General features: G+C 43.9%; 1 protein-coding gene across 2 annotated transcripts; it reads left to right on the forward strand.

The window, feature by feature from the left end:
* The first annotated feature begins 10,148 nt into the window (after positions 1-10,148).
* On the forward strand, positions 10,149-16,668 carry LMOD2 (leiomodin 2). 2 transcript variants are annotated; one of them, XM_005146091.2, is made up of 3 exons: positions 10,149-10,428; positions 14,593-15,905; positions 16,242-16,668. In XM_005146091.2, the coding sequence occupies exons 1-3, from the start codon at positions 10,149-10,151 to the stop codon at positions 16,266-16,268; spliced, it is 1,620 nt and encodes a 539-aa protein (XP_005146148.2). In that variant the 3' UTR covers positions 16,269-16,668. The 2 variants fall into 2 exon arrangements, with proteins under 2 accessions (XP_005146148.2, XP_033919060.1); XM_034063169.1 differs by having other exon boundaries at positions 10,149-10,421; positions 14,565-15,905.
* The last annotated feature ends 9,310 nt before the right edge of the window (positions 16,669-25,978 follow it).

Below are 25,978 nucleotides of genomic sequence, written 5' to 3' on the forward strand. Positions count from 1 at the left end.
AGAGAAACCAGGAAATCGGGCAGCATATTCCCTTGACTGAGAAGTGTTGCAATGTCATAACTTTAATAATGGTTTTTACAGAGTTTTGATAGATCAGTACTTCACTAGACTAAACAACACCCTCAGTCATGCTGGGATGCACTTGGCAGTATACTTCTGCACCTCTAAATTAAACCACATCTGATTAAATATTCTTTAAATTACTCTATTGGAAGTGGATTACATTTTCTGCCCCTTCTGCTCTACCATTCCTTCTTTTCTGGGGAAAAAAATACCCGAACAAACCAGTCCCCCTAAACAAAGAAAATGTTTAAGTTGATGGATGTTGGGATTACATAGGACATAATCACAGTTTAGCTAAACATGTTATTTAAGAGATACGCTGGTTATCAGCTGCAGACACACATTTGCACCAACCAACATCAGCTCAAGCATCCTTCTGCTCTGCTATCTGAACTGGCTTTGCCTGTTCTTCAGAACTTCCCCTTATTTGCCAGATGTTATTGTCACATGTAACTTGTTAACACCTCAGTCAGAGATGTGAATTCCACTTCCAAAGGCAGCTATATCAGTCTTAGAATCATAGAACAGTTAGGGTTGGAAAAGACCTTAAGATCTTCAAGTTCCAACCCCCCTGCCATGGGCAGGGACACCTCACACTAAACCACGTCACGCAAGGCTCTGTCCAACCAGTCCTTTGTGGGTCTGTCTTTCCTCACAACAGCTTTACAGACACAGATGGAAGGAATGGATATGACTGGTCTGGGACATGTAGAAGGTTAAACAGAAGGCTTAATTGTTGCTTCTGCTCTCACTGGGTCTACTGTTCATCTGGGTTTCCAAGACATGTTTTCTGAGGATTTTTGCCAGAGGTTTTTACCAGGATGAAAAAGAACTTGTGACAAACAGCTAGGTGTCTGGCATCCAGGCCAGGCCCCTCAGAGATACTCAGGGTGACTGGTGCCTCCAGACATGGCCTGAACACAGAGTGGCCACTGACCCCAGCACGGCTGTCTGATGTCAAGGCTCCACTGGCCAACACACCCTGGATATACCAGGCTAAATGCATATGTGGTGCATAACCTGTCAACTGATACTTCTATTTGGGAATTCCTAAATAGAAATATGGGCTTAATGAGTCTTTAATAGAGGTAATTTGGGTGAATACAGTAACCACAACACAAGAATATGGGTAGTCACATATCTGATACAGTATACTGCAACCAGCAAAGGAAACATGATCAAATAGGGCTTTAGACAGGAGATTTTAAACCCTTTCTGTGGCTAGAGCCAAATTCCCATAGTAATTTTAGTTCATGGGCCAAGGTTTATATTTAAGACTTTATACATGCCTCAGGCAATAGTTACATTGCTTGCAGCATTAAAGCGTTCAGCTCTAGGACAGAGCATTGCCCCAGCTGTTTAAAATGTAATGAACTAGTCCTTAGAATATCATTAGGTAAACTAAAAATATATTATATTGTTGTTTTGTCTTTTAAACAATACATCTGGGCCCTTTTTGTTGTCTGGTAGCCAGAGAGACAGCCTAATTCCATCCAAAGCCTTTTTGTCTTTCAGCATTGAAGTAGTTTATTTATTGAAGACTTGACCCCCGCCCCCTGGATGCTAGAGGCATTGCAGCATTATGAGAAAGCATCCTAATGCTTTCAAGTCATCTGTGAACTGGATAGAGGCAGGAGAGGCAAAACTTCATTTTAAATGGAATATAAGGTGAGATAGACACAGAAAGGGAGCTGTGTAACCCATATCATCTTACGGCACAGCTAGGAATTGAACACAAGTCTCTTAACTCCCAAGGTTTGGAGCCACAACATTGAATTCTACTCTTGTGGAGTTGAGTGTATGGTGATGGGAGCAGGACATGTAACCGGTCCAGGGCTGATGGTTGTGTGAAAAGAGACAAAGGCAGTACTCTTCTTCTTGGTAGGAAGAACTATTCCTTCTTTTTACCCTGCTTGGACTGTGATTGAACCCTTGCAATGCTGGGATTTAGTTTTCTCTGCTATTTGGGTGTGACTCACGGGTGTTCCACAGCAACCCAATTCCATGGCATGCCCGCCCCATGGGCAACATTGGCTAGCAGTAATTAAATGCCCTGGCACTGATTCAGGCATGCTCTGGGGTAGGGACTCCTATTGGTTTGGGAACAATGTTTGATAGCAGAGATATCATTTGGTCTCTGTTTCTCATCAAATCTGACACAAGCAGCTGCACCAGACTGATGAGCTCTCCAAGAAGCCAGAAATTCAACAGTGGTTACATCAACCTTTGCAGCACCAGTGAGATAGACTTTGTAAGCTGTGTTTTCAGAGCTCAGTAAAAAAACAGACTATAGCCATGAGTTCTGATTATGACCAGCTATTCCCTGTAGGGGCCATATATGTTATGTGGGCCATCCATAAAAATTCCATACACTGGCTATCATCTAACCTTGGGAGCTGGCATGGCAGATCCTTGTTCTGGGTATTAAGGGGGGCAGTTTTACTGTTTCACTGCACCAGTCAGTGTTCAGGCTGTTTAGCTATGGTTTGCATGGAGAAAAGGGACAAATTCATGATCTCTTATCTATCTAGAACAGGTCTTATCTCATTTGCTTTTCCATCATTCTCTTTAATATGCACCTATTCAAGAGCCTCTTGCCCTTGCTTCTGTGCCTTCTGTGTAACCAGCTTTGCCTTTCCGATGTACTTTGCCTCAGCTCTGATCTACCTGCTAAAATCAATCCTTTTAAAGCCTTTCCCCTAGCTTTTGTTTCATGTGAGTGTTTAGACTAATAGATCTCTGATCAGGAAAGGTATCAAGAAAAGCAATTCCAACCAAGGGATTTTCAGCCTCATTCTTTTCCTGACCTTCAACTGGAAATTGTTTGTTTAGGCTGCAGGAATTAAAAATGGCTCCTTGCAGCCCAAAGTGTCTATCCCTTAGAGGCCTCTTCTGACCTCAGTTCAAAAATACCCCATCTGTCTCCAAATGCATGGAGCAGTCTTCAAAGAAACCCATCCCAATTCTTTACTAGGAGAAATGCTGGATAAGTCAGAAAGAAGTACGTAGGTAAGTGCACTGAATTACTGTATAAATATTTAGAGGTAAATTTTGCAATGGGAAGCATTTTCTCTCTGAAATTCTCCCGTAAGTGTCACTCACACCAGTAAAAGAAGTACTTAGACCAGGATAAATATTCCCTGAGGAACCTGTGTTTCGTGGTTCTCCCAAAGAGCTGTAAAAATATATCAGTAAAGGGTTAGTAGCCATAAGATTGCTGTAACAGTGTAGCTCCTGAGCCATGTAGGAGGTATTTACATTTCATTTTCAAAATTCACATTTTCAGTAGAAATCTCTACTTTTTATTGGGGAAAAAACATTGCCTTTTGTCTGCATATTCTGCATGTGGTAGATGAGGTGCCCAGAAGCCCAGAAGTCCCATAATCATTAATACAGACCATTTAAAAAACAGACATAAAGACAATAGAGGATTAGTGAGTACTGCTGCTTTTATTTCCCTGTGAATTACATCACTTCTTTATATTTCTGGCGTCTCCTTTTTTAAAAAAAATCTTAATAAATGCACACTGTCAAAAAAAAAACCAAACAAAACGTGATCTAAACCCAAGGAAATGCTAAATACAGAAGCCTTAAATACCTATATTGCACCCTATGTATAAGGAGATAGAGCAGTTTTTTATCTGAGTGACAAACTGTAGGTCTGGCTAAGCTACATGGGAGAACTGTCTGGGACTAAGGCATTAACAACAGATTAAATCCATGCACTTTTTACAATCACTTATAATTTAGTAAATGCCTGATCTAGACATGCAAATTCTGACGTATTTGCAAATGCCACCACAAATAAGATAATCCTTACATATGCAGATGTTACCTATTTTATCATGCTTTCTGGGGAAAGACTAGGCTGACTGCAGCTGCCTAAGCAATGTCCCATTCAAACTGCACTTCCAAACCCCACATTTTTTTGTGCATGCAGCAGTTCCTCTGCTACTTTCTTTGCAATACAGTGGCCTCTGCTTCCTGTCCTAAGTTGTTGAGCAATATCGCAATGTCATTCCAAGCAGCTGCTGTGGTCACCCTATGTCTGTACATCAGTAGCGAGTGAAATGGTTTCTATATATAGTTTGTAAATCTGTTGGCAATGTTTGTAAAGCACACTCGGATTCTTCCTGAGGGATGAGAGCAGCTATATGAAAGAGGAGCATTAAGATCACCACTGCATACAAAGCAGTTTATCTTTTTGGTGTGGCAGAAACTGGCACCAAGGAAATGGCCAGCCTGCAGAGATGTGGAAAAGCACTTGCTCTGAGCAAAACACTGGCAGGAATAGTTTGTGCTGTCAAAGATAAGCAGGTTCAACATGTGCTGTTATTGCAGAACATGACATTGTGCTGACACAAGATTATTAAAAAGTACTGGCTGTGTAGGAGGGAAAGAAAACTTGGAGTTACATTTATTCAGTAAAATTTGTTGGTCCCCCTTGCCTTCCCTGTTTTAGTATGATTCAGGTAAGCAAAAGGGGTAATAAGCCCTGAGTCTGCTGCACCCTTGGCACCCAGCTGCATGCCTCTCTGTATAGTCAAATAGACCTTCAGGATCCATGCATGGAGGACACTGAGTGCAATGTGGGCAGTGACTTTTCCTTCTTTTCATCAAAGGCTGAAGAATTTGATAGTCCAGAAAGGTTCTTATTGGCACCCAGGTGAATTCTTCCCCAGTGCATCCCAGCAGCCAGGTCAACCTCTTGAGTCCCAAGATACATCCTTACGCTCTTCCCACCAGCAGCACTATCAGAGCCCATTCACTTTTTCACTCACTGTGACTCCTCTGTCTTCTTGATAAGCAAGGCAACCCAAATACCCATGCCATCAAAATACATTAGATTACTGGTTGCCCCACAGCTTATTGGTATACAGTGTTGTAGTGTTGTATTTAGTCTTCTGGTTGTGTCTCCAGCAGCCGTTTGGAATGCTGTTTTCAAAACTAATCTGAGCAATAAGGCAGCCTACAAGCACATGTTTTTGAGTGAAAGCTGATCGCTGTTTGTGATGGGTCTGAGTTGTTAAACTACAATCTGGACCTGGAGTCTGCCCTCTTGGTACTCTGGGGTGTGTTAAGTTGAGCTAGGATGCTGAGTCGGACTCCCAAAGAATGCTTTTGGTCCAGAATCTTCTGTAAACTTCCCCCACTTTTTGTTTCCCCAGCATGGATGAAAGGAAAGGTCTTTTTCTCCTGTGTGACTCCCTGTTTACGGCATCACCAGGGGTGATGGACTGGACAACAGAATCATCTGGCATAGAGAAAAGCAGCTGAAAAATTGATCCTTTGGATGCCTCCAGTGCACGCTTTATCCCATTTGCTCCGCTGATACCACTGTTAAATGTAGGTGATGACACATCCTTTTCAGGAACAGTATGGTGTGCACAATTTTCACAAGTTACGCTAGTCTCCCCAGGGAAAAGAGCTACAGCTTGTCCCATCAGTCTGCCTTGCAGTCCTGCTTAGGTCCCAGCTTGCTGACCCTTTGGGTCTCCAGGCTGATTTGGACACTGCATTCAACCTGGGCCTGTACAAGCAGCACACAGAAACTGAGATACACACATATCTCATATCCTAATTGCTATGGGCTGGAAGGGGAAGGCAGGGGACATGTGAAGGGGGGGGCTGAGGAGGGAGTGAGGACGGTGAAGGGCTGTGGAGAGAGGGCAGGCAAGGGGGACCTGCAGGGCCAGGGGTGGAGAAGGCAGCACAGCAGGAAGGAGGCAGGAAAGGGGAAGGTGAGAGAGCTCAGGGGCTGGTGCTTTGGGGTCTACATGAGGGGACAGCAGGGGGGAAAGAGCTGGTTGAGGAATGAGTGATGCAAAAGCAGTGAACACTGCAGGCACAAGAGCAGCAGGGGAGATGGGTAAAGCCCAGCATGCTGTGGTGCATTGTTTTTAATGTGCTCTGTGGCAATTGGACCCATTCCTTCAGCGTGGGACTGCAGCTCAGTATGAGCCAATGCATCTGTCCGACAGGCTGTCCTCAGGAGCTGTGACTGAAATAGCCACTGTCCCAGAGCCAGCCATGTCCCATGCCTGAGGACAAGGTTGTGCAGCCCTCTCTTTGCTTGCCTGCAGTTTTCCCTGCGCTCACCCAGGTGGAAGTAAGATTTAATCTGTGGGCTCTGCCCTGCTGGGGGTGAGCACCATACACCACGTGTTGCTTCGGTTCTTTCAGCAACTGGACTGATGTGCCCAAAGTGTGGAAACATGAGAACAGAACAAATTTTCCTAGACCGATGCTTAAATACTGAAGGCAATATAAGCATTTAGAAGGGTTTCCTCTTTTAAAACTGAGAAAACAGATCAGCCAGGCTAGGAAAGATTGGAAGGTCTTCAGTCTAGCTGCTGCCGAGTGAGGTCCATCCCACCTGAACCTAGGTGTCAAGTATCTACAATGGCAGAGTGAATCCTGTGCCTATAAAATGTGCTCTCCCATTTTTCATTTCTCATCTTAGCCCAGATCCTGAAGGGAGAAAACCTTTTGATATTTCTGTTGATTGAGTGATGGGCTTTCACGGCCTATACATGAAATGGTGCATTCCCTGCACACTGGATTTCAGCAGGGCATTAAGGAGGTGAGTCTGGGTTTTCTGCTTGGATGTGCCAAGCACCTCAAAGGGTTCATCCTAAAACATGCTTAATGTAGCCAGTATAAACTTGTCCTCATGTAATGTACGTGGCTCATGCTCTGCTCTCTGTCCTGCTGTAACAGAAGGAATGCACTGTGGTACCTCAGTAGCACACAGTCTCAAAACATGTGATTGAACCCACAGGCTGGGATGTATAACAGGATGACCAACCTGCTTGCTTTTACAGAAATCCCAACATGTATAATGCCTGAGAGGAAAATTCAGGCAGGAATGCTGATAACAGGAGAACACAATCACTCCTGTGTTCACAGCAGAATTCCTCTCAGAATTTGGAAGCTGTGATCTGAACTGTTGAAGTGATGGGCAGCCCATCCTGTGGCTGGTGCCCACAGGAACTGAGCCGTGGTAAGCTGAAGTGCTGCATAATGCCAAATGCTCCCCAAAAGGGAATCCTAAACTCCAAGTTAGTGGATACTCTCAGTTTTAAGGTCTTTGTACCTCTGTTCTTCCTCCTCACAAAGGTGGTAACACCTTCACATCTCCTTAAAGGGTCACTGCACGTATAAAGCCGTTGGTAGTCTTGATATGCTGAAGAACTGGGGCAAAACAAAACGCTGAAAGCTGTTTTTCAAATATGCATGATCTCTCCTGTAAACTGAGCTAAGAGTAAAGGTCCTGGGGACTCATGGGTCCAGGATCAAAGTATATGATTGCAGAATTATGGAATTAAGGACTGTGTTTTAGTGCTCATCAGCAGGCTAGGGCAAACATTATCCCTGCATTTTCTGACCTGTAGTACTTAGCTTTACTTTCAGCTTTTAAGCATCTTTGGTGTGTGTGTAATTTGCCATGTGCTACAGCCTTATTACTTTTATTAAAATTGTTCTGGAGATGTTCATGGGTCTTCACCCTTGGCCATCCCCCTATGAAGAATGCTTCCTAAATTACCATAAGCAACATGTACAGGATCAAGAAAGGAGCCAAGCCTCCCATATCCTCACCTAACTGTGCCAATTAGACCTGGCCCAGAGTTGTATCATGCCTCAGCAAGGAGTAGCATTGAAGTAATATTCATGTTACTGCCAAGGTCTGGCCTCAATCTGCCTCTGGAATATTATTTTAGAAGTGAGTAATGCATGGTGCTTTTGAAGTTCCTTTGAGTTTGGAAAATTTGAGTTATACACAAAGACTTACAAATTTTGTTACATCTGAAGAAAAAAGGAAAAGCAGAAAACTTGAGATTTTCTGGGAAACAGTATATTTGAAGAGATTTCATTTTGAACAGCATGTCTTTGCTTTTAATATTGTACCTGTCAATGTTGTTCTTGTCAACACTGTACTAACATAGCACCTTTCTAAAAGCATTTCAGTTTCAATCATCATTTTCCAATAGAAAATCTGTCCAGTGCAAATTTTCTAACCAAATCCATCCAAGTTTGCAACAAAATATTGTCTGCAAAAATGTGCCCACAAAGGTAATTTTTTCTGCTGCTTCTCTGCCTAACTCCAATGATAACAAAATGAACCATTGTCCTAGACATACTGAAGAAATAAAATTGCTTGGTGTTCTGTTATATACATCTAATGAATGCCAACGTCAGAGTCCACAATGGAAAGTTAAAAGAAAAAAGGTACAAAAGGTACTTCCTATTTTTTCGTGATCATTCATTTTACAGAATTTGGCCTAAGTGTGATTTCTACAGGTGCAACTGAAAGAGTGAATAGAACTCCTACTTAGACACAGGTGACCCACCACACTGTCTCATAACATGGAGGCAATACTCTTAGCTCCATAAGCCAAACAGTTTTTCATCTTCCTCCTTTTATTCTTTTATGCAAAAATTTGATCAATGTAAATGACTTGCAAATATTTCTTTTATTTTAAGGTACACAATACTCTTTAGTCTGCTTTATGAATGTATTTCATGTGTTAGGGAAGACCAAGCTTGTAAGCTTTCATCCTACTTCTTGAGCAAGGCGAACTGTATGAAATTGATATAGAAAAATTATCAAACGAAAAATGTAAATCTATTACCAAATCTGTTATGAAAGTCATGCTCAATCTCCTCTTTCCTTTGCCAACAATACGCAGAATAGTAAAATTAATTGAGAAATTTGGCTAAACATCATACATAAGTTCAGGTATCCAATCGGTGCTAACTAAAAAGAGATGATGTTGGACAAGGACAATACTTCAAATTATATTCACTCCCATTTCCTTTAAATACTGCCTTGAGTACCTAAACAATAACCCACCGTGTGTTATCATTTAATAAGGTTGCTACATGTTGTTATAAATGTGCTCCTTCTTTCCTGTACCAAAACCAACCTTTTCTCTGTCTTTCTGTCTTCCTCTCTTTGCCCCTCTCTCACAACACAGGTTAGCAAATATTGCTGCGTGTTTCAGAAAACACTGCTAGTTCACAGTCATTCACTGCTATAGAGAAAAGAAGTGAAGCTTAACATTTAATTCTGTAGTTGCTTACACTGGAATATACCTGTCTACAAAAATAGCATCGGAATATTATATCACTTATTAGCAGACATGAATGTAGAAATACATTTGAAATTAAGAATTTAAGGACACTCCAGCTGCACATTAGTCAGCCACAGCAAGTAATAGCCATAACTAAAATAGCCACTAGAGGCCTTCATTTGCCAGGCTCTGTCAGAAGTGAGGAAGATAGAGCCCCGCTGCCCACCCAGGGCTTGTTCCCCATAAAGCTCTGGGGGAATCTGCTCACACTCTCCAGCAGAGCACAATTCTCTGCGTGAAAGAAAATCTCTGTGGAGCTCCAAATAGATGTGTCAGGCTGACTCTTCCTCTGATCATCTAGGAAAAAACAAAGGGCAATTAATAAACAATCCAGTTGTGTGATTTGTTACAGGCAAGGCGTGACACTGCTGGAGCAATGCTCCCACAGGTGCTGTCACACACCAGCCTTCTTACCGATCTCAGCCTCCTGCAAGCACCTTGGTGAGATAACACTGCAGTTCTGCTAGAAAGCCATGAAAATGAGAGGAAGTCTGAACGACAGCAAGGGTGTTTTATTTACAGCCCCCGTGGCAGCTTGGGATTAAATGGATTTTCATTCTCTGCTGCAGTTTGGACACAATGTCAGTGTCAATGCACTCAGGGTTCTATTTGCTGCCTCCCCCTGTCTGTGAGGCTGGTATTCTCCTGCTGGCTGCTTGCTCTAAATATGGCCATAGCCAGTGTGTCAATAATCCCCCTCTTTAAGGGACCTGCAAACACTACTGTTGGGACATTCTTGCTGTTCAGATGTCTAGCTGACGTCTGATGCTTAAAACGGCGCATGCTTTCATCCCTCCGTGCATTGTCGTAAGCCCCTGATGACTACTCTTAAAAGGGTGTCTCTGCGACACAGGGAAACAGTTGCTGACCAAACGAGACACAGCTTGCTTGCTTCAGCCTTCTTGAATGCCTAGTCACTGCAGGTTTGTACCAGCCTGACCAAGCAGGACCATGTCTACCTTTGGCTACAGAAGAGAGCTCAGTAAATATGAAGACATTGATGAAGATGAGCTCCTTGCTTCTCTCACTGAAGAGGAGCTCAAGGAGCTGGAACGGGAGCTGGAGGACATAGAGCCCGACCGTAACCTGCCAGTGGGACAACGGCAGAAGAGCCAGACGGAGAAAACACCGACAGGGACTTTCAGCAGGGAAGCACTGATGGCCTATTGGGAGAGGGAGACCAGGAAACTCTTGGAAAAAGAGAGATTGGGTGCATGTGACAAGGTAAGACGTTGAGGCATTTGCTGTTTCCTAGAAATATTTGGGTTTGTTCTTCCCTGGCATGACCTTGCTGGCTCTTTTCTTTCAGTCTCTTGTAGCATTTCTAAGAACATTGTTAGCCATGCTTTTGTGCCTGCAAATTAGCTCAGAGAGTTTTTGCTCCATCTGGAGGTATCTATCCTAAATGCTCAGTTGAGAACAGAAGAAAATCCCATAAAAACTATCATCAGTGATTAATACAGGAACAATTCGAAAGGGCATCTTAGAACTTATTGCCAGGTAGCAATGTGGGCTTTTGAATAACATCTGATTTTGTTTAAAAGCTAAAAAAAGTGCTTCTTCCTTTCCTTCAAAAAACCCCAGCATTGACTGCTGAGAAGCAGGTGAGGAAGATGATTTTGCATACATGTTATGTCTGAAATCAAGTAAGGGGCTGCCATGTTTCATGCTTGCTGGAAGGAAGAAGCTGTGTTGCAGACAGCAGTGCACGTTGCTTTGTTCCTGCTGAGGATTGCTGGCTTGGGAGTCTTCTGGCAGCTGTAGTCAGAGGGTAGCTGGCAGCTATTTTAAAAGTGACCTGGGGTAAGCCAAACCATTTATCTGTATTCTCTCTCCCCTCCAAAAAAGCCCCACAACCCATTAGTGCTTGCTGGGCAATTTACCCTGCAAAATAAAAGTGTTAATAGTAATAGCTGATCCCTGAACTGCAAATGAACAGTTGCAGTTGGGCAGGAGTGAAGGGCTCAGCCCCAGCAGGCAATGAGTGCTCTCACTGTAAGCTGATATCCTTGTCAGCATCCCCTGAGCTCTTCCTAAAACAATTTGTGAGACTGAGCTCTATCAGAAAGGGGTTCTGTTTCCACCCTGGTTCCATGCAATTTCAAAGCAAAGCTGGGGCTTCAGGGTCATGAATAGCTTTAATGATTAGTACTGCTTCATACCAAGCTCTGGCTCTCCTTATAAGAGTATGTTTTCCCATGTTTAAGTAGGAAAGAATACAACAGAGGCAAACATGGCAAAACAATTCATAACTTCTAACAGCCTTGATTCAGGAGCTTGTTTCATTTGCAGGGAAATAACTGCAGTTTGTACATTAGATAAAATAGTTTCCTGGAGCAAAATCACCTGGATTAAATTAGATAACAGTAGTTATAATAATAATAATATCCATGTTTTCTTTAGACATAAGTGTCTCTTGCTCATGAATGGTGGTGTAATGTCTGTGCAGGCAAGCGCACAGACCACTAGCTGTCATCAGACCGTTAGTATCAGCTTGCATACGCTGACTTCACTCCTTGTTTGTCAAGTCCTAGGGAGCCAATGGCAAGATTAATGTTTATTTCCAGCTGAGCCTGGAACTCAAAACTTGGACAGTTCAAAAAACCTCCTGAACAGGTCTAGTTTGGTGTCTTACACAGATGCAGGAGTTTTACTGTTTCCATGTCTATACAGCATTATGGTGGGTTCTGGCTGAACCTCAAAGTGCCTGCAAAAGCCTCCATGGTTTTTGATCTGAGAAAAAAGTTCCTAAATGCATCTGTAGATATGAAAATGTTGACATGCTGATGCAGAGGGCACCAGGGCTTACTCCAATGAAGGCAGGAAGGAAGCTCCTTCTGAGTTTCTTGGAAGCAACTTTCTTGCCCTCAAACTCTCTGACAGGTAGATTCCTTATCTAAGATAGTTACTTGTGTTCCTTCTATAGTTAGGATGAGAGATCAGCCCTTCCAGAAGGCAAACATCCTGCAGATAGCCTTTTAGGGTGAATGACTTGCCCTCCAGAGATATCTACCTCTCTTCATTAACTATCTGAGTCCTAACTTTTCATTGAGTTACTACTGCAAAGTAAGATGAAGCCCTGCAGCAGTTCTGTACTGAAATGCTGCCACAATAACAGAGCATACCTCTATGGCTCTGAAAAGAGCACTAGATTTCAAACTCATCGTGCAGGTTGTTAAGACACCAAATAATGTGTGTGACAGGAAACTGAATTCCCCTTTGACCTCAAAAATGTCACTCAGAAAAAAAAAGTACTTTTTATTAATATAGTGTCATCAAGTACATCAGCAGTCCAGTTAGAGACACCAGCTTCTCATCTGTAGCTTTGTTGAAGGCTGTAGTATGTATTCCTGTATAGATAAAAACATAGCCATGCAGACAGGTTCCTGGGTACCTGATATTTTCAGCTTTTGAAAGTCTGCAGTTATGTATAGAAGCTACAGATATAAATCTTAGTCCCATAATAAACCTGGCTTAAACACAGCCCTGTTTCTATATGTAGCTCAGCATCGCTCAGAGTAAGGGCCTTCCCACACATGATCCTCAGGAGAAGCAACAGGGCTGGACCCTGCAAGCCCTTCAGGCACTTAACACTTCAGAATGACAGACTGGAACAGCTCTATGCCCTGTTTCATTAGAGTCATGCTTCTGTAAACATTACAATTAATGTCTGGTTTGTGTGTGTCCCAACAGAGAATTCTACTTACGATTGTGAAGCAATACCATGAAATCTGCCATTACTATTATTTTAACCTTTTCCTGCATTTTCAGAGCCAGATAATTAAGCAAATCTAAGTCTGCACAGGTTTTCTAAAAATAGCCTGTCATATTAGTAACTTTTGTTTTCCAGAAGCACAAAACAGAATTGCTGTGTCACTGCAGTTTACTCACTTCGTAAAACACTCTCTAGTACTTTACAAGGACTAAAACATGATGTTAGTAAAGTACTGCACACAGAACGATTGTATTTAATCCAAAATGATATAAACGTTTACAAATGTAAATAAAAAGGCATATGCTATGCCTTGCCTAGTAGACAAAATAGGACATGGGAAACTGTATGGGACAAGAGGTGTAAGGTTGGTCATAGCATGTGGGTTCAGTCATGGCCCATACAACAGTGCCATGCTTCTGAAGTCTTCCAGGTGCAGAGTGAATCTTTCCTGGGGTGCAGACCTGCTGATGCTTCTGCACTAGGAATTATCTCTGCCACTGTAACTGTTAATGGCACCAGACAGAGCTTTGAGAAATGGTTCCAAATTTGCCGTCTTGGTGCCCACCAAACATACTAAAATAACCCCTGGGGTTTAGATAAACAATCAGTGTACTCTGTAGGCACTGAATTATAATGTCGGCTGAAGGTTAACTAATGGGTGTCTTCAGCAGTGGGTGCCTAAGGAAAAAGAGAGATTTAGATCAGACCTTAGGAAGAAAATCTTTACTGTGAGGCTGGTGAGGCCACAGCATAGCTTACCCAGACAAGCTGTGGTTGTCCCATCCCTGGCAATGTTCAAGGACAGGTTGGAGAGGGCTTTGAGCATCCTTATCTAGTGGGAGGTGTCCCTGCTTGTGGCAGGGGGTTGGAACCGGGTGATCTCTAATGTCCCTTCCAACCTAAACCATTCTAGGATTCTAGGAGTTACAGTATAACAGCTGACCTGCAACAGTCTTAGTTGTAGGGAAACGTGAAGAATTTTGGGGATTATTGACATCTGTTTACTTGTTACCTGTGAGAATGTGTCTGAATATTTTCTTCACAAATAGCTTCTGAGTATGTATAGCCCACATAGTGCATCCAGAATCTTTCTGACATGACTCCTACAATTCTGTATTATTTTCAGTGTCAATATGCATATTTCCATGTGCAGATACTCTTTGTGTTCTAAATCATGGCAGTCTTTAACCTTTTCAGATGTGCTAACACATGCAAGGGAGTCTGAGCATTGGCACAGGTGTCTAACCCTTGTGAAATGAAGGAACTTGTTGCTCATAGATCATGTCCATTCTGAAATTGCTGTCTTGTGTTTCTGCTGGCAAGGATCCAAATGAAATCCCTTGTGGACATGCCAATACATAGAAAACACGAAGTATGCCTATGTTGCAATATCTTCTATCAATTTTTCTCTTGGCAGAAATCACTGACATCAGTACAATGGTTCCAGTTTATTCTAAACATTGTCTTCTAAAGAATATGAAAGAAATAATGTTAAAACTGTGCTAGGTGCTATTCTCCTGTCTCTCTTTCTGGGGATTTATTTTTAACTTTCAGCATTAACCTGTGTAGTTTCAAGGTAATTGGTTTTATGCAAAAAGGCAGCAGTTACATTACTGCAATCATGTTTAACACACACCTACATTCCTGTCCAGGATTTTGAGCAAGAAGAAGACAATTCAGAAGAAAATTCAGAAGACATCCAAGAAGAGTGTTTCACAGAAAGCAATAGTGAAGTGTCTGAGGAAGTGTATACTGAAGAGGATGAAGAAGAAGAAGATGAGGAGGAAGATGAAGATGAGAGCGATGATGAGGATGAGGAAAAGCAAAATGCTGCAGCTAGTAAAAGACCTGAGGATGGCAGGAGTTCTGACCACATAAGACGCAGAAAGTGTAACAGCACAAAGGACAGTGAGAACCTGCTCAATGGCCATGATGGAAAAGAAGCTGATAATCTGAGCTTAAAAAGCAGCGCCATCCACCCTTGTGGGAATCCAACAGTTATTGAGGATGCTTTGGAAAAAGTCCGGAGCAATGATCCTGACACCACAGAGGTCAATCTGAACAACATTGAAAATATCACTTCACAGATGCTTATACATTTTTCTCAAGCCCTGAGGGACAACACAGTGGTTAAGTCGTTCAGCTTGGCTAACACACATGCTGACGACAGCGTTGCAATAGCTATTGCTGGTATGTTAAAGGTAAATCAGCACATAACTAGTCTGAATATTGAGTCAAATTTCATCACAGGCAAAGGAGTGCTGGCCATCATGAGAGCTTTGCAGAATAACAAGGTTTTAACAGAACTGCGGTTCCACAATCAAAGGCACATCATGGGTAGCCAGGTGGAAATGGACATAGTTAAACTGTTGAAAGAGAACACCACTCTGGTCAAGCTTGGATACCACTTTGACCTTGCTGGCCCAAGAATGAGCATGACAAGTATCCTGACAAGAAATATGGATAAACAAAGGCAAAAGCGTATGCAGGAGCAACGGCAACAAGAGTCTGGCTGCGATGGAGCCATCAATCCAAAGACCAAAGCCTTGCAGAAGGGGACACCTCGGTCCTCACCTTATGTGTCACCTAAGAACTCACCTTGGTCCTCTCCAAATCTCCCTAAGAAAGCACCACCAGTGAAAAGTCAGCCTACAGTTCCTGCACCCCCACCTCCTCCTCCACCTCCACCTCCTCCTCCTCCCCCCGTTATTCCAGAGAAAAAGGCACCAACCAGGAATATAGCTGAAGTAATCAAACAACAAGAAAGCTCAAAAAAAGCCTTACAGAATGGACAGAAAAAGAAAAAAGGCAAAAAAGGGAAAAAACATGAGAACAGCATATTGAAAGAAATTAAAGATTCTCTAAAATCAATCTCGGACAGAAAATCAGAGGAAGGTTCACAACCCTCCACCCGTCCCTCTACCCCACAAAGGTCTCTCCATGACAACCTTATGGAAGCAATTCGGGCAAGCAGCATAAAGCAATTAAAGCGGGTAAGTAAGAGGTCCTGTTTCTGGGCTTAGATAAAGAACGAGCTCCATTAATTTTAATATAGGTATATTTAATAAAAACCCCATTCTCAGAAATGTGAGCATGAGGAAGCACTTGGGAGGAGACTTTCTTCTGCTTGGACTTTTCTGAGCACACTGATTTCTGTTATACTGTGATTTTGACAGGAAGTGGGGTACTTTCCCAGGTTCAAGCTTGTTGCGGGACATGTTGCATACATAGCACAGGGCTCTTGGGAGTGTGTCTCTGGTAGGAATTTCGCCATCCAGACTGTACAGCAAATGTAATGAAAACCCTTCCCACCCTACCCCATTTCGTAGGTGGAGGTACCAGAAGCCCTTCGGTGAAAGCCTGGATGACAGAAGAAGCAGAGCTTTGCGGTGGTCGAGGGGAGGCTGCTCGACCCTTCACTGATGGTAACATAGACTGTCTAGCAAGCTGCTTCCAAAGTACCCTCTTAGATACAAACCATTTCTCTTTTATTTCAAAGAAATAAACCTGCTAAATATGAAACAATGCTTTAAGGATACATTTGCCTTGTAATCTGTAAATATGGAAATAATTTTCTTTTTTTTATTTAATGAAATTTCTATTGAGAAACTGCTGCTTATTTAGACAATATTTTCAATATTTGGTTGCACATCACTGGACAAGTTCTTCACTCTGAGATGTAATAGTTTACCAACCTGTGGTCTCTCCAATTTTTTTTCCATGAATTTACAATAAATGTGGTTTGAAGCTTTGAAGAACACAAGTCCTGTGTTTCTGTGAGTAAAAACCTACCAGATGTTTGCGTCACGTTCAGGAGCAGTAGGGAAGTCCCCTAGGAAAGAACCTGAGATCTTTCTTAGCTGCAGCCATCAAGCCTGTTTGGAGCATAGTACCTGAGCACACATGTTAGTGCGGTTTCATACTGACATGGGAAAAATGGTTCATAAGGCTATATACAACTAACATTAACTAAAATTAAGCTGTGGGCTGTGTCAGGTCACTGGTGTTGCATACAGGCTCCTAAACTGTGTTCTAACAAACAGAACAGGAAGTGGGTGATGAGTACAGCTGCAGTTCATGTTGACCTGAAGGTTAAAAATTAATGTAGATATTTTAAGGATGCAGCAGAACTATTCAGCTGAAAGCCATTCAGTGCAAGTGCACACACTGTATCTAGGCAGAGCTAATACCACTGCAGACATTCAGCCAGACGGAGAAACTTGAAAAGCACTCTAGCATTCAGGTGGAAAAAGACTCTCATATGATATCAGCTGAACAACAAGTGGAGTGTGAACTGTCAATATGATATGGTGGAAGCAGAGCGAGTATCATTTGGAGATGCATGGCTGGAGGTATCACATCACAGGCAATGGCACAAATAGCCTTTCTTTGTGTAGTACTGGGCATCTCCCTCTGTCAGATTAGTTATGGTTCTGGGTGCTTCAGCTAGTGTGAAGGTAGTGATAGCATGAGGAAAACTGAGCAGTGGCCAAAAATGTTGAAAGGCAAGAGGAGATGTATGTTTAGAAGCACTACTAAATATTAATCAGTTAGCTCATTACAACAATAAACAACACCACACCAAAGAGAAGTAATTGCTTAAGATTAGCTAACATCGTGGTGGCACTGAAAAACCACGGGTGAGCTTGTACCTAGAAATATCCGCAGAAACATGAACAGATTACTAAAGGGAAATGAGGCATAACGAATGGCGGATTCATTAGTGAATTGTCAGGGATGTTAATGCTACGGCAAGAAAATGTTGAAGACACATTTTTGCTTTTGTATTTACTGACTAGCATGTATCGAAAGCAATTTAAAGTGAACCGAAACACTGACAAAATGGAAGCTAGGGCTTGTTTCTTCTGGAGATGGAAGCAATGCTGGAATGCAGACCGTAGTCAGGAGTAGACCTATGACCACAGCCCTTGTTTCCAGTATCTTTGTGAAGGATGCAAAGCGGCAAAAAGTTTAGTCAGAGAGTTCAGGTGAGATATAATGAAGTTCTTTACTGTAAGGGTGGTGAGGCACTGGAACAGGTTGTCCAGAGAAGTGGTAAATGCTCCATCCCTGGCAGTGTTCAAGGTCAGGTTGTACAGAGCCTTGGGTGACATGGTCTAGTGTGAGTTGTTTCTGCCCATAACAGGGGGCTGGAACTAGATGATCTTAAGGTCCTTTCCAACCCTAACTATTCTATGATTCTATGAAATACCAGAAGCATTAGAAGCAGCTAAGCAGTTGCAAGACAGAATGAGAGGTAGGGAGGGAGCTCAGGGAAAGCACAGTGGAAAGGATTTGGAGGACAGCAATAAAGTGTTTTCAAAACACCAAAACCAAACCTCTAAGGAAAGAGTGAAAAGTGAAGAAATGATCTGTATGGGAGGTGAAAACTGATAGAGAGGAAGAGGATGATATAGAAGAAAATGAATATTGAAAAGTGGCAGATGGGAGAAGAATGCAGAAGAAAATACTAACAGAAAAAGGCAGAAAGGAAGGTAAAATGAGACTTTCATGAAGTTGAGCTGTTGGAGTTGCTCTTCTGCAGAAGTGGAGGGTGATGGGCACAGCCCTTGGTGAGAACTGCTGACTGCGGTTGCTGACCAGGGGCTCATCAGTCCTCACCGGTACGAGGCCTGCTCTGACAATGGAGATCAGTATTTCAGCTAAAATGCAGTCATGGAAGCATGTCCATGTGTGGGTATTGAAGCTCCTGCAGTACACTCCCTCAGGAGGTGTCAGTCCTATGCCTCAGCCAAAGCCTAACCTTCTGCCTGCGCACATCAGTTTCACTTGGATGCATTTCCAGGCCTGTCTCCTATTTGCAGAGCTGTGATTTGGAGCCCCCAAAACACCTTGTTAAGGTTTTGATGCCCTGCTGAAGGGAAGGGCAGCCCCTTCCCTCCTGAGGTTGATGCCAGCCCTGCTGTTGGCTGGGCTGAGCTCCCTCGCACGTACTTCCAAGAAGCAATCTGTTTTCCTTTCAAATAGGCAAGTGGGCATCATATCACAAGTATGCAAAGCCCCTCTGGAAGGGACTGGGCTGCCTTCCTGCACTGGGTTTAGCAGGTGCCAAGCTGTGTTCGTGCCTGAGGAACAAACACCCTGCAACTGTGCATTTCCCCTGGGGCCCAGGTCCTGCCTGTCACCTCAGTTCACTTTAGGTACCCTTGCCTTGAGTCATGGGGGGGGCAAATCAACTCCTCTGAAGGCCTGACTGCCTCTTGTCTGATCTATGAGGAAGATGGCTCCTGGGTCAGCTCCTGCACATCCAGAGCTACGTCCCCATCAGAGCTGGATGCGTTGTCTGGGCAAGGGAGCCCTGGGATGCATGTGTGCTCCTTGTTTGGACCATAGGGCTCCTGCAGTGGGTGGCCACCCGTGGGTGGCCAGAGAAACAAACACATGAAAATCTGTCAAAATTAAGTGGTCCTCAATTAAAGAGCTGCAAAGGATAACCAAGGGCTTGCAGTCACTGAATAGGTGAAGGGATAGGGGAGGACAATAGGATGTAATGTCTTCAGGAGCAGATGATATATCCTTAGAACATTATCAATCACCTCATGAGCTGCAGAAATACCCAGCCCATGAAGAGCAGAAATACTGTAGCAGAAATACTGTAGCTTCTTGAGGAAGAAAATAATCAAAGCCTGCCTCCCTGTTTGCACTGAGACAAACCTCTCCTGTGTTCCCCCAGATTCAGGATGGAGGCCAGGATGGGAGGGCTCTGTACTGAGCTGCACACTGTGTCTGAGACTGACAGGGGTCCTTCCCACTGCCCCACAGCCACTCTGCCCCATGTGCTGCTGTGGGAATACTCCGGTGACGATCCAGCTGCGCCGGGCAAAGGCTGCAGCCTTGTGTGGTGGTCGGAGCCCCATGCTCCAGGTAGTCCAGAGCCTCCGCTGCGGCTTTGTGCTCTGGCTCCTTCCCATAATGTGCATCCATGTGGTCACCCATGGTGCTTAATGTGATAGAAAAGAACTGATCTACTGAAGCTCCAGAAGTATTAGAGCTTGACTGTTACATGTAATTGCAGTATTTGGCTGTTTAGTTTGTGCCTTATCACCTGGTAAAGTGTCTGAGCTTAGAGAAAGAAAAGGAGCTTGTACAAGTCCAAGAGATTTTATTTCCACATCTCCTGGAAGTTCCCTGCCTCCTGCAGAGTCCCCTGTTGGACGCCCTGGCCAGTGGCCCACATTGCTCTGCCACTGGGGGTATTAGTGCTGGTCGGACAGCCCTGCAGACCTGCTTCCTTCCCACCACCCAGGGCAAGTGGCTGATGAGGCTCCTGCCAGGCAAACCCCCATCCCTTCTGGAGACTGTTTGTGCTGCTGGAAGGCATGGGGACCTGGTGCAGCACAGTCCTAGCATGGTGTGGTGGTAGGCTGGATGTGCTGGGGCATGGGAGGGGAGCAGGAGGTGGTGGCCCAGGTCTGTCCCTTGCCTGCACAACTGAAGAGAAGCTGTGGGCACTCAAGGCTTCCACACCAACACTCGGTTTCCTCAGGAATTTATCAGGGCTATGGAAGCAATGATTAAGGCAGAGCACCTCCACAGCCAAAGTAGGGGACTTTGTCTGTAGGTTGTTCAGGAAGTGATGCATAACTACCATGAGTTTGCCATGAAGGGGGTACCTGCAGTGCCTGGATGTAAGGGGAGAGGTAGCTCCAAGAACCCTTCCCAGTGCAGGACCAAGTGCAACAGTGTTTGGGAGCTGTGTACACAGTAACTGACAGCCAGGAAAAACTGTTTTGAATCAGAAGAAGGGCAGAAAAAGGCTAGGAAAATTGGGGAACTGGAGAGGGTGTCCCATGAGAGAGATGAGAACAGGTGGTGGGATCAGGCTAACCAAACAAAGGCTCAAAAGGATTTCAGCTCATGTCTATAAATACTGTGGAAGGGAAGGAGCTATAGGACACTGCTAGCAGTAAGGGGAAAAAAGGACATAAGCTGTGCATGACTGCATTTGGATCAGAGATCAGAATGAATTTCTTAACTCTTAGAACAAGAAGGCTCTAGGAACAGTGTTCCTATTAAAAAGGAGTGACCAAATTCACCAACTTACTGTGAAAAGAATGCAAGAAGCTTATGAAAAAGATAGCATGGTACAGTGCTTTCAGCCGCAGAAGCCTGAAACTGGTAGCACAGAGGCCATTGTTATATTAATGCTCTTAGATGTGATAACTCCACAGGATCTGCAGGTTGGAGTAGTACTGAAAGTTGTAGGAATCTCCTACAGTTTGTAGTAAGATGCTTTAATTTCAAATCCATGCAGGTCAGATGCAACTTTAGGAAAAGACTGTCACATGGAAGCCAAAGCCATCCCCTAGATGCTGCCTTAACACCATCCATGCTTGCTACCAACAGAAACCAAATACTTGAATGTCAGAGCAGAATCTGACTTACAAGCCCAGTGCTGTCCATCCACTGTCCTGGTCTGACAGATCTCTGTTTCTAAAGCCCTGCACTTCAGACAGAATTCGGTTTTAGATTAATTCCTCTAAAGTTACAGCACCAGTTTACTCTGGCCTGCGGTGCAGTGGCTTCATTTGGATTTTCAAGCTCTTGAATAGGATGGTGATCATTGTGCCGCAGTCACGAGGAGAAAACCTGTAATGAGGAGATAAAGCCTTGTTCAGAAAATACCATGTGCCTGCAGCACTGAGAAGATCTTTAGAAGCACCTGGTGATTTGGAGTGGCTGGTTTTATGCGAGTAGTGTGAGATACTTTCCTTTTCAGACTTACAAAGCATCAGCCCTGCCTGTGTTTAGGCACTTCCAAATGAAGTTTCTGAACAGGACTGTGATTTTTGCTGTATTTTGCTCATTTTACTTTATCTGACAGTGCTCTTGCTCTTGGAAGCACAGAGGATTCATATTTAAGAGCTGCTACTCAGCACACTCAGGTGTGTTTATTGCTACATGTAACATTTGACTATCCTCAGCTTCGAATGAATACAGATTTTATGAAGCCTTTTTATTGCAAGAAAAGGGTTATTTCCTACAGAACTGTGACACAGGGAAAGGCGCTTCTCTTTCCTTGAGATATTGCTCTCAGGGAGTTTCTGGTAAGAACCAGAACACGTATCCTCAAACTAAGTCTGAGGGTTATACCCTGGGCTGTGCCTCTGCTACTTCTGTACTCTGGGGTATACTGCTTCTTTTCTTTTGCTGCTTCTTTGCCCTAGAGACACCAGTAATGCTCTGCCTCACAATACTGCAAGGCTATGTTCACATAGGCTCAAGTGTGCTCCAAATTCCTCAGATATCAAGAGCTATTAGGTTCATTATGGTTATTGTTTTAATTTATTTATGTATTGTGTTGTTTTTGTTGACAAACAGGAGTGTTTTGCCTGGCTGAATAGAGGTGGCTGTGACAGATGTCAGTGTGTTTCTAAGCAGTCAGAGAAGCAGCCCATGACCCGGTGCAGGGAATTTTGCAAGTGAGATGAAACAAGCCATGAGAACAGGGACATTGGCCGTGCAAGAATGCTGTGAAAGGAAGACGTGCCATTCCTGTCATTAGTCACCTAAGAAACAGGCATGTGGGGAACTTAAAGGACAGTCAGAAATGCTTCTGCACCCTGAGGAGAATGATTTGGGGCTGTTTCCCAGGAGTGACCTGAGAGACATTTTCTCCAGACTAACTAAGTATAACCTCTATCCACCAGACTGATTTTCTTGCATTGGAGATGCCTGAAGTTTCAGCTCCATAGGTAAGAAATTGGTTCCTTCTGCACTCTGTTATGCCTTTCTGCCAAGAGCATTTGGTCAATGCCCCCATAAAGGGCTAAATATTTCCTGGGTTTCTTTCCAGGGCTCTTTCTGAGAAACATTTGGAGCCTGAGCTTTATATTAACATGGAGGTTCTCAAGGGCTATCAGTGAGCTACAGTTAAAGCAGTGAATTTCCAAGGCACCTGCAGGAAGCACCTGTGTGTACACAAAGCAGGGTCACCTCTTTCTCTTGGTCTCAGCTTACTGCTCTTTAAATCATCCATACATGCACGTGTTGCTATGTTCCACAAACAAGGTGGAAGGCAGCTGTGCTCATGTTTCCTGTGCTCTTGAACCCTTCCAACAAACTCGGCTCTTTGTTTTCCTCCCTACCAAGCCTTCCCTGACTGTGGCACGTTAGTCGTGATTGTATGGGGCAGGCAGGGACACACAGTCTCTGCCTGTATTGCATCCATCCAGGCATGTGACTGCACAGGCAGCACTCACACAGGACAAACATTCCTGCCTTTCATCCTGGTTTAGCACACAGGGTAGAGTCTGTCACTAGCCCCTGCTACACAGCTTCTGACGTCTCATGTCAGGCTCATCTCTTCCATCCAGCCAGTCATGAGCTAAACTTTTCAGGTTCTGCTATGGTTTAGAGTGACCAAAAATAGTATCTGTGAGATCCAATCACTCCAAATACCCTAAACCAGTTGGATTTTAGCTGCAACACCAGTCAGAGCTGTTCCAGGAGAATTTTGCAGAGCACTGCTGTGGTTCCTGTGTCCTGTTCATGCCTGCTTGTCTGGGCATCGCTGTTCCCTCTCATGTACCAAACCTGCAATCGCTGAGCTCAGGGAGGTAAACCAGCACAAAACAAAAAAAAAAGGATAAGGAAAAGAAAACCAGCTAAACAAAAGGAAGACTTCTGGTTTGGTTCATTAGGCCTCTCACTAGGTGTGTAATTAAATGCAGGGTGACCAGACCTGTTCAGTGCTAAGGGTATGGGCCCTCTGACAGCCATCTGTCCAAAAGCTGATAGGGCCCACAACTCGTTACACCTGTTAACAACTTGTGATCCCACCAACAGCATGGATAATCCTGAAGCACTCAGCAGTGTGCGGCTCCTCAGTCCTCAGCTGTATTTCCACCAGAGGAGGTATGCTGTTCAGTACCTGAGAATACGGGATCATCATCACGTTTAGGGGGCTGCATGACCCAAATGTGCTCCCATCACTTGCTTTGCCTGTCAGGGTTCTGATACTGTCTTGGAATTGTGATGGCTCCAGTTAGCGCGGCCTGGGATACAGTGGTGCAGAGGAGGTTCTTTCATCAGGGATGGTGTCAGTGCATCACTTCCAGGGTAGAATTTCTCATTGGAGTTAGAGAAGCAGCCCGAGCCTCTGAGTCTCAAGTGCTGCTGTTGTGGTGGGAATCACATGCCTGAGACTGCTTGAAACAAAGACCTGAACTTCACTCTGTCATATTTCAATGAATGTTTAAGCACCTGCTTTCCAGATCAGCCTCTTTGCAAGCTGATGTTTCCCCCTCTCCAAGTGGAACATTGCTCTCCAGAGAAGTTCATTTTGTCTGTATCTTTGTTACAGAATACTTTTCATGTGAAGTTCAAGGTTAATGCATCTCTTGGGCAGGCTCAGGATGTCTCTGTCTCTCATCCTTTTCATGAAGAAGTCTGGAGGTTTCATCTCTTTCTGGGGCTAATGGTGAAATCATTCAGTTCTTCACCAAGCCTCTGCAGGGCCACTCAGTCCCCTTGCTGGGGCTAGGAGAGCTGCCATGGTCTTTGTGCAAAGGAGAAAGAATGAATGTGTCTACCTTGTTCTGGTCTTTCTGCCAGCTGGAGACGATGCTGTGAGGCCATGGGGGGTCTCAGGGGCCATTGCCATGTGTAAAAGCAAACAATGGACTTGAGTGTGTTATTTCTGACACAGAACATCTTACTTTAAAAGCAGCACATCTGATTGAACTGAAATCAGCTGGGAATGGCCTGACGGCAGATAAGGAGCTGCATAATTTATTGTAGTCAGCTTCTAAGTGGAACAAGGAATTCAGTCTGGAAATGCTGTTGAAGCTGTAGCTCTGCTCCAGCCTCCTGCCTTTTACACCAGATGTCTGTAATGATTCAAAATACAAACACTGAGCTAACCAGTGGCAGAATTCTGTGCATGATATCTACATGGCTGCTGGTGAGCAGGGCTCAGACTGCAGCACAGAGGGAGGCTGCATAACGATGGCTGAGGAAGTAAGGATGCTATACCCCTGATTTGCTCTTCCACCAAGTGGTCTGTGGGATCACTGTGCTGTGAGAAGGAGGTGGGCACGGTGCTGCCAGCGATCAGACTGCACACAGAATTATGGGGGAAGCATGCCCCCTATTCTGTCCTGCTGTGTCTTCCCTTCACCTCAGTGTTCTGCATGGAAGAGGCTTGCTTTTTTCCATGTTTGCTCTGGGACACTGTCTGTTTAATAACTCTCTCAGAGACATACTCACTGTGACCCAAGCGTTATCAGCTTGGGCTCAGGGTGTTCTCATCAATGTCAACCCTCCCCTCACATGTCTCTGTGCTAGGCTTCGTGTTGTCATGTCAAAAGACACCCTGCAACCTTTTCTTTACCCTTTAATCCTCATCTGGCATTGCTTAGATCATGGGAGATGTAAGTACAAGAGGTAAGGAAGAGCCAAGCCTAAACCATTAAGACAGTCTGAAACAAAGCTCCATCAAGCTGCTTTTTCCTTCCCACTGGCTCTGAACCAGAACAAAGAATATGGCATCTTTTCATCTTATGTCTCGCTGCTGATGAAAAATGCATTTCCTAGCAGACACCACACAGGCTTTTAAATCCCTGAATGTGTTTCAGGTAGAGGGTCCCATCCTGGTGGTTAGAGATGTGGTAATCATAAATGGGAGTTTTCTCTGGTAGATAAATATAAAAATGAAACTTCCACTATGAATCTAAATTAATGCATTTAAAGCATTAATGGCTCTAAAAGCAAAAAATCCACAAAGCACTTTTAGTATTGATTTGCTGCTTTTCGGTATTCTAAAAATCCTTTTTACAGGTTTTATTGGAAACCAGCAACATAATCACCTGCACCACACATAAAGTAAGTAATTGCAACCTAGAGGAGAAAGCAAGTTTGTTCTGGTATTAAAAATTCTCTATCATAGGAATCTGATAGATAATGCAGCATGCAGAATCAGCCTGATTTGTATTTCAAATGTATCTTCAGCACCATAGGGCTATGATATCCTTTATGCAGCCCCAGGCTCTGGTCAGTGAAAGAACTGACCCTGTTACAAAGGTCAGATGATTTACCAGCTTGC

This window comes from Melopsittacus undulatus, chromosome 5 (genome assembly GCF_012275295.1).
Source record: "Melopsittacus undulatus isolate bMelUnd1 chromosome 5, bMelUnd1.mat.Z, whole genome shotgun sequence".
NCBI classification, from domain to species: Eukaryota; Metazoa; Chordata; class Aves; order Psittaciformes; family Psittaculidae; genus Melopsittacus; species Melopsittacus undulatus.

Excerpts from the sequence above, each read along its gene's own strand:
- LMOD2 (XM_034063169.1), top strand. The coding sequence starts at position 10,149 with ATGTCTACCTTTGGCTACAGAAGAGAGCTCAGTAAATATGAAGACATT. Across the intron at positions 10,422-14,564 it reads GATTGGGTGCATGTGACAAG|GATTTTGAGCAAGAAGAAGA; the intron begins GTAAGACGTTGA and ends ATTCCTGTCCAG. Across the intron at positions 15,906-16,241 it reads GCATAAAGCAATTAAAGCGG|GTGGAGGTACCAGAAGCCCT; the intron begins GTAAGTAAGAGG and ends CCCATTTCGTAG.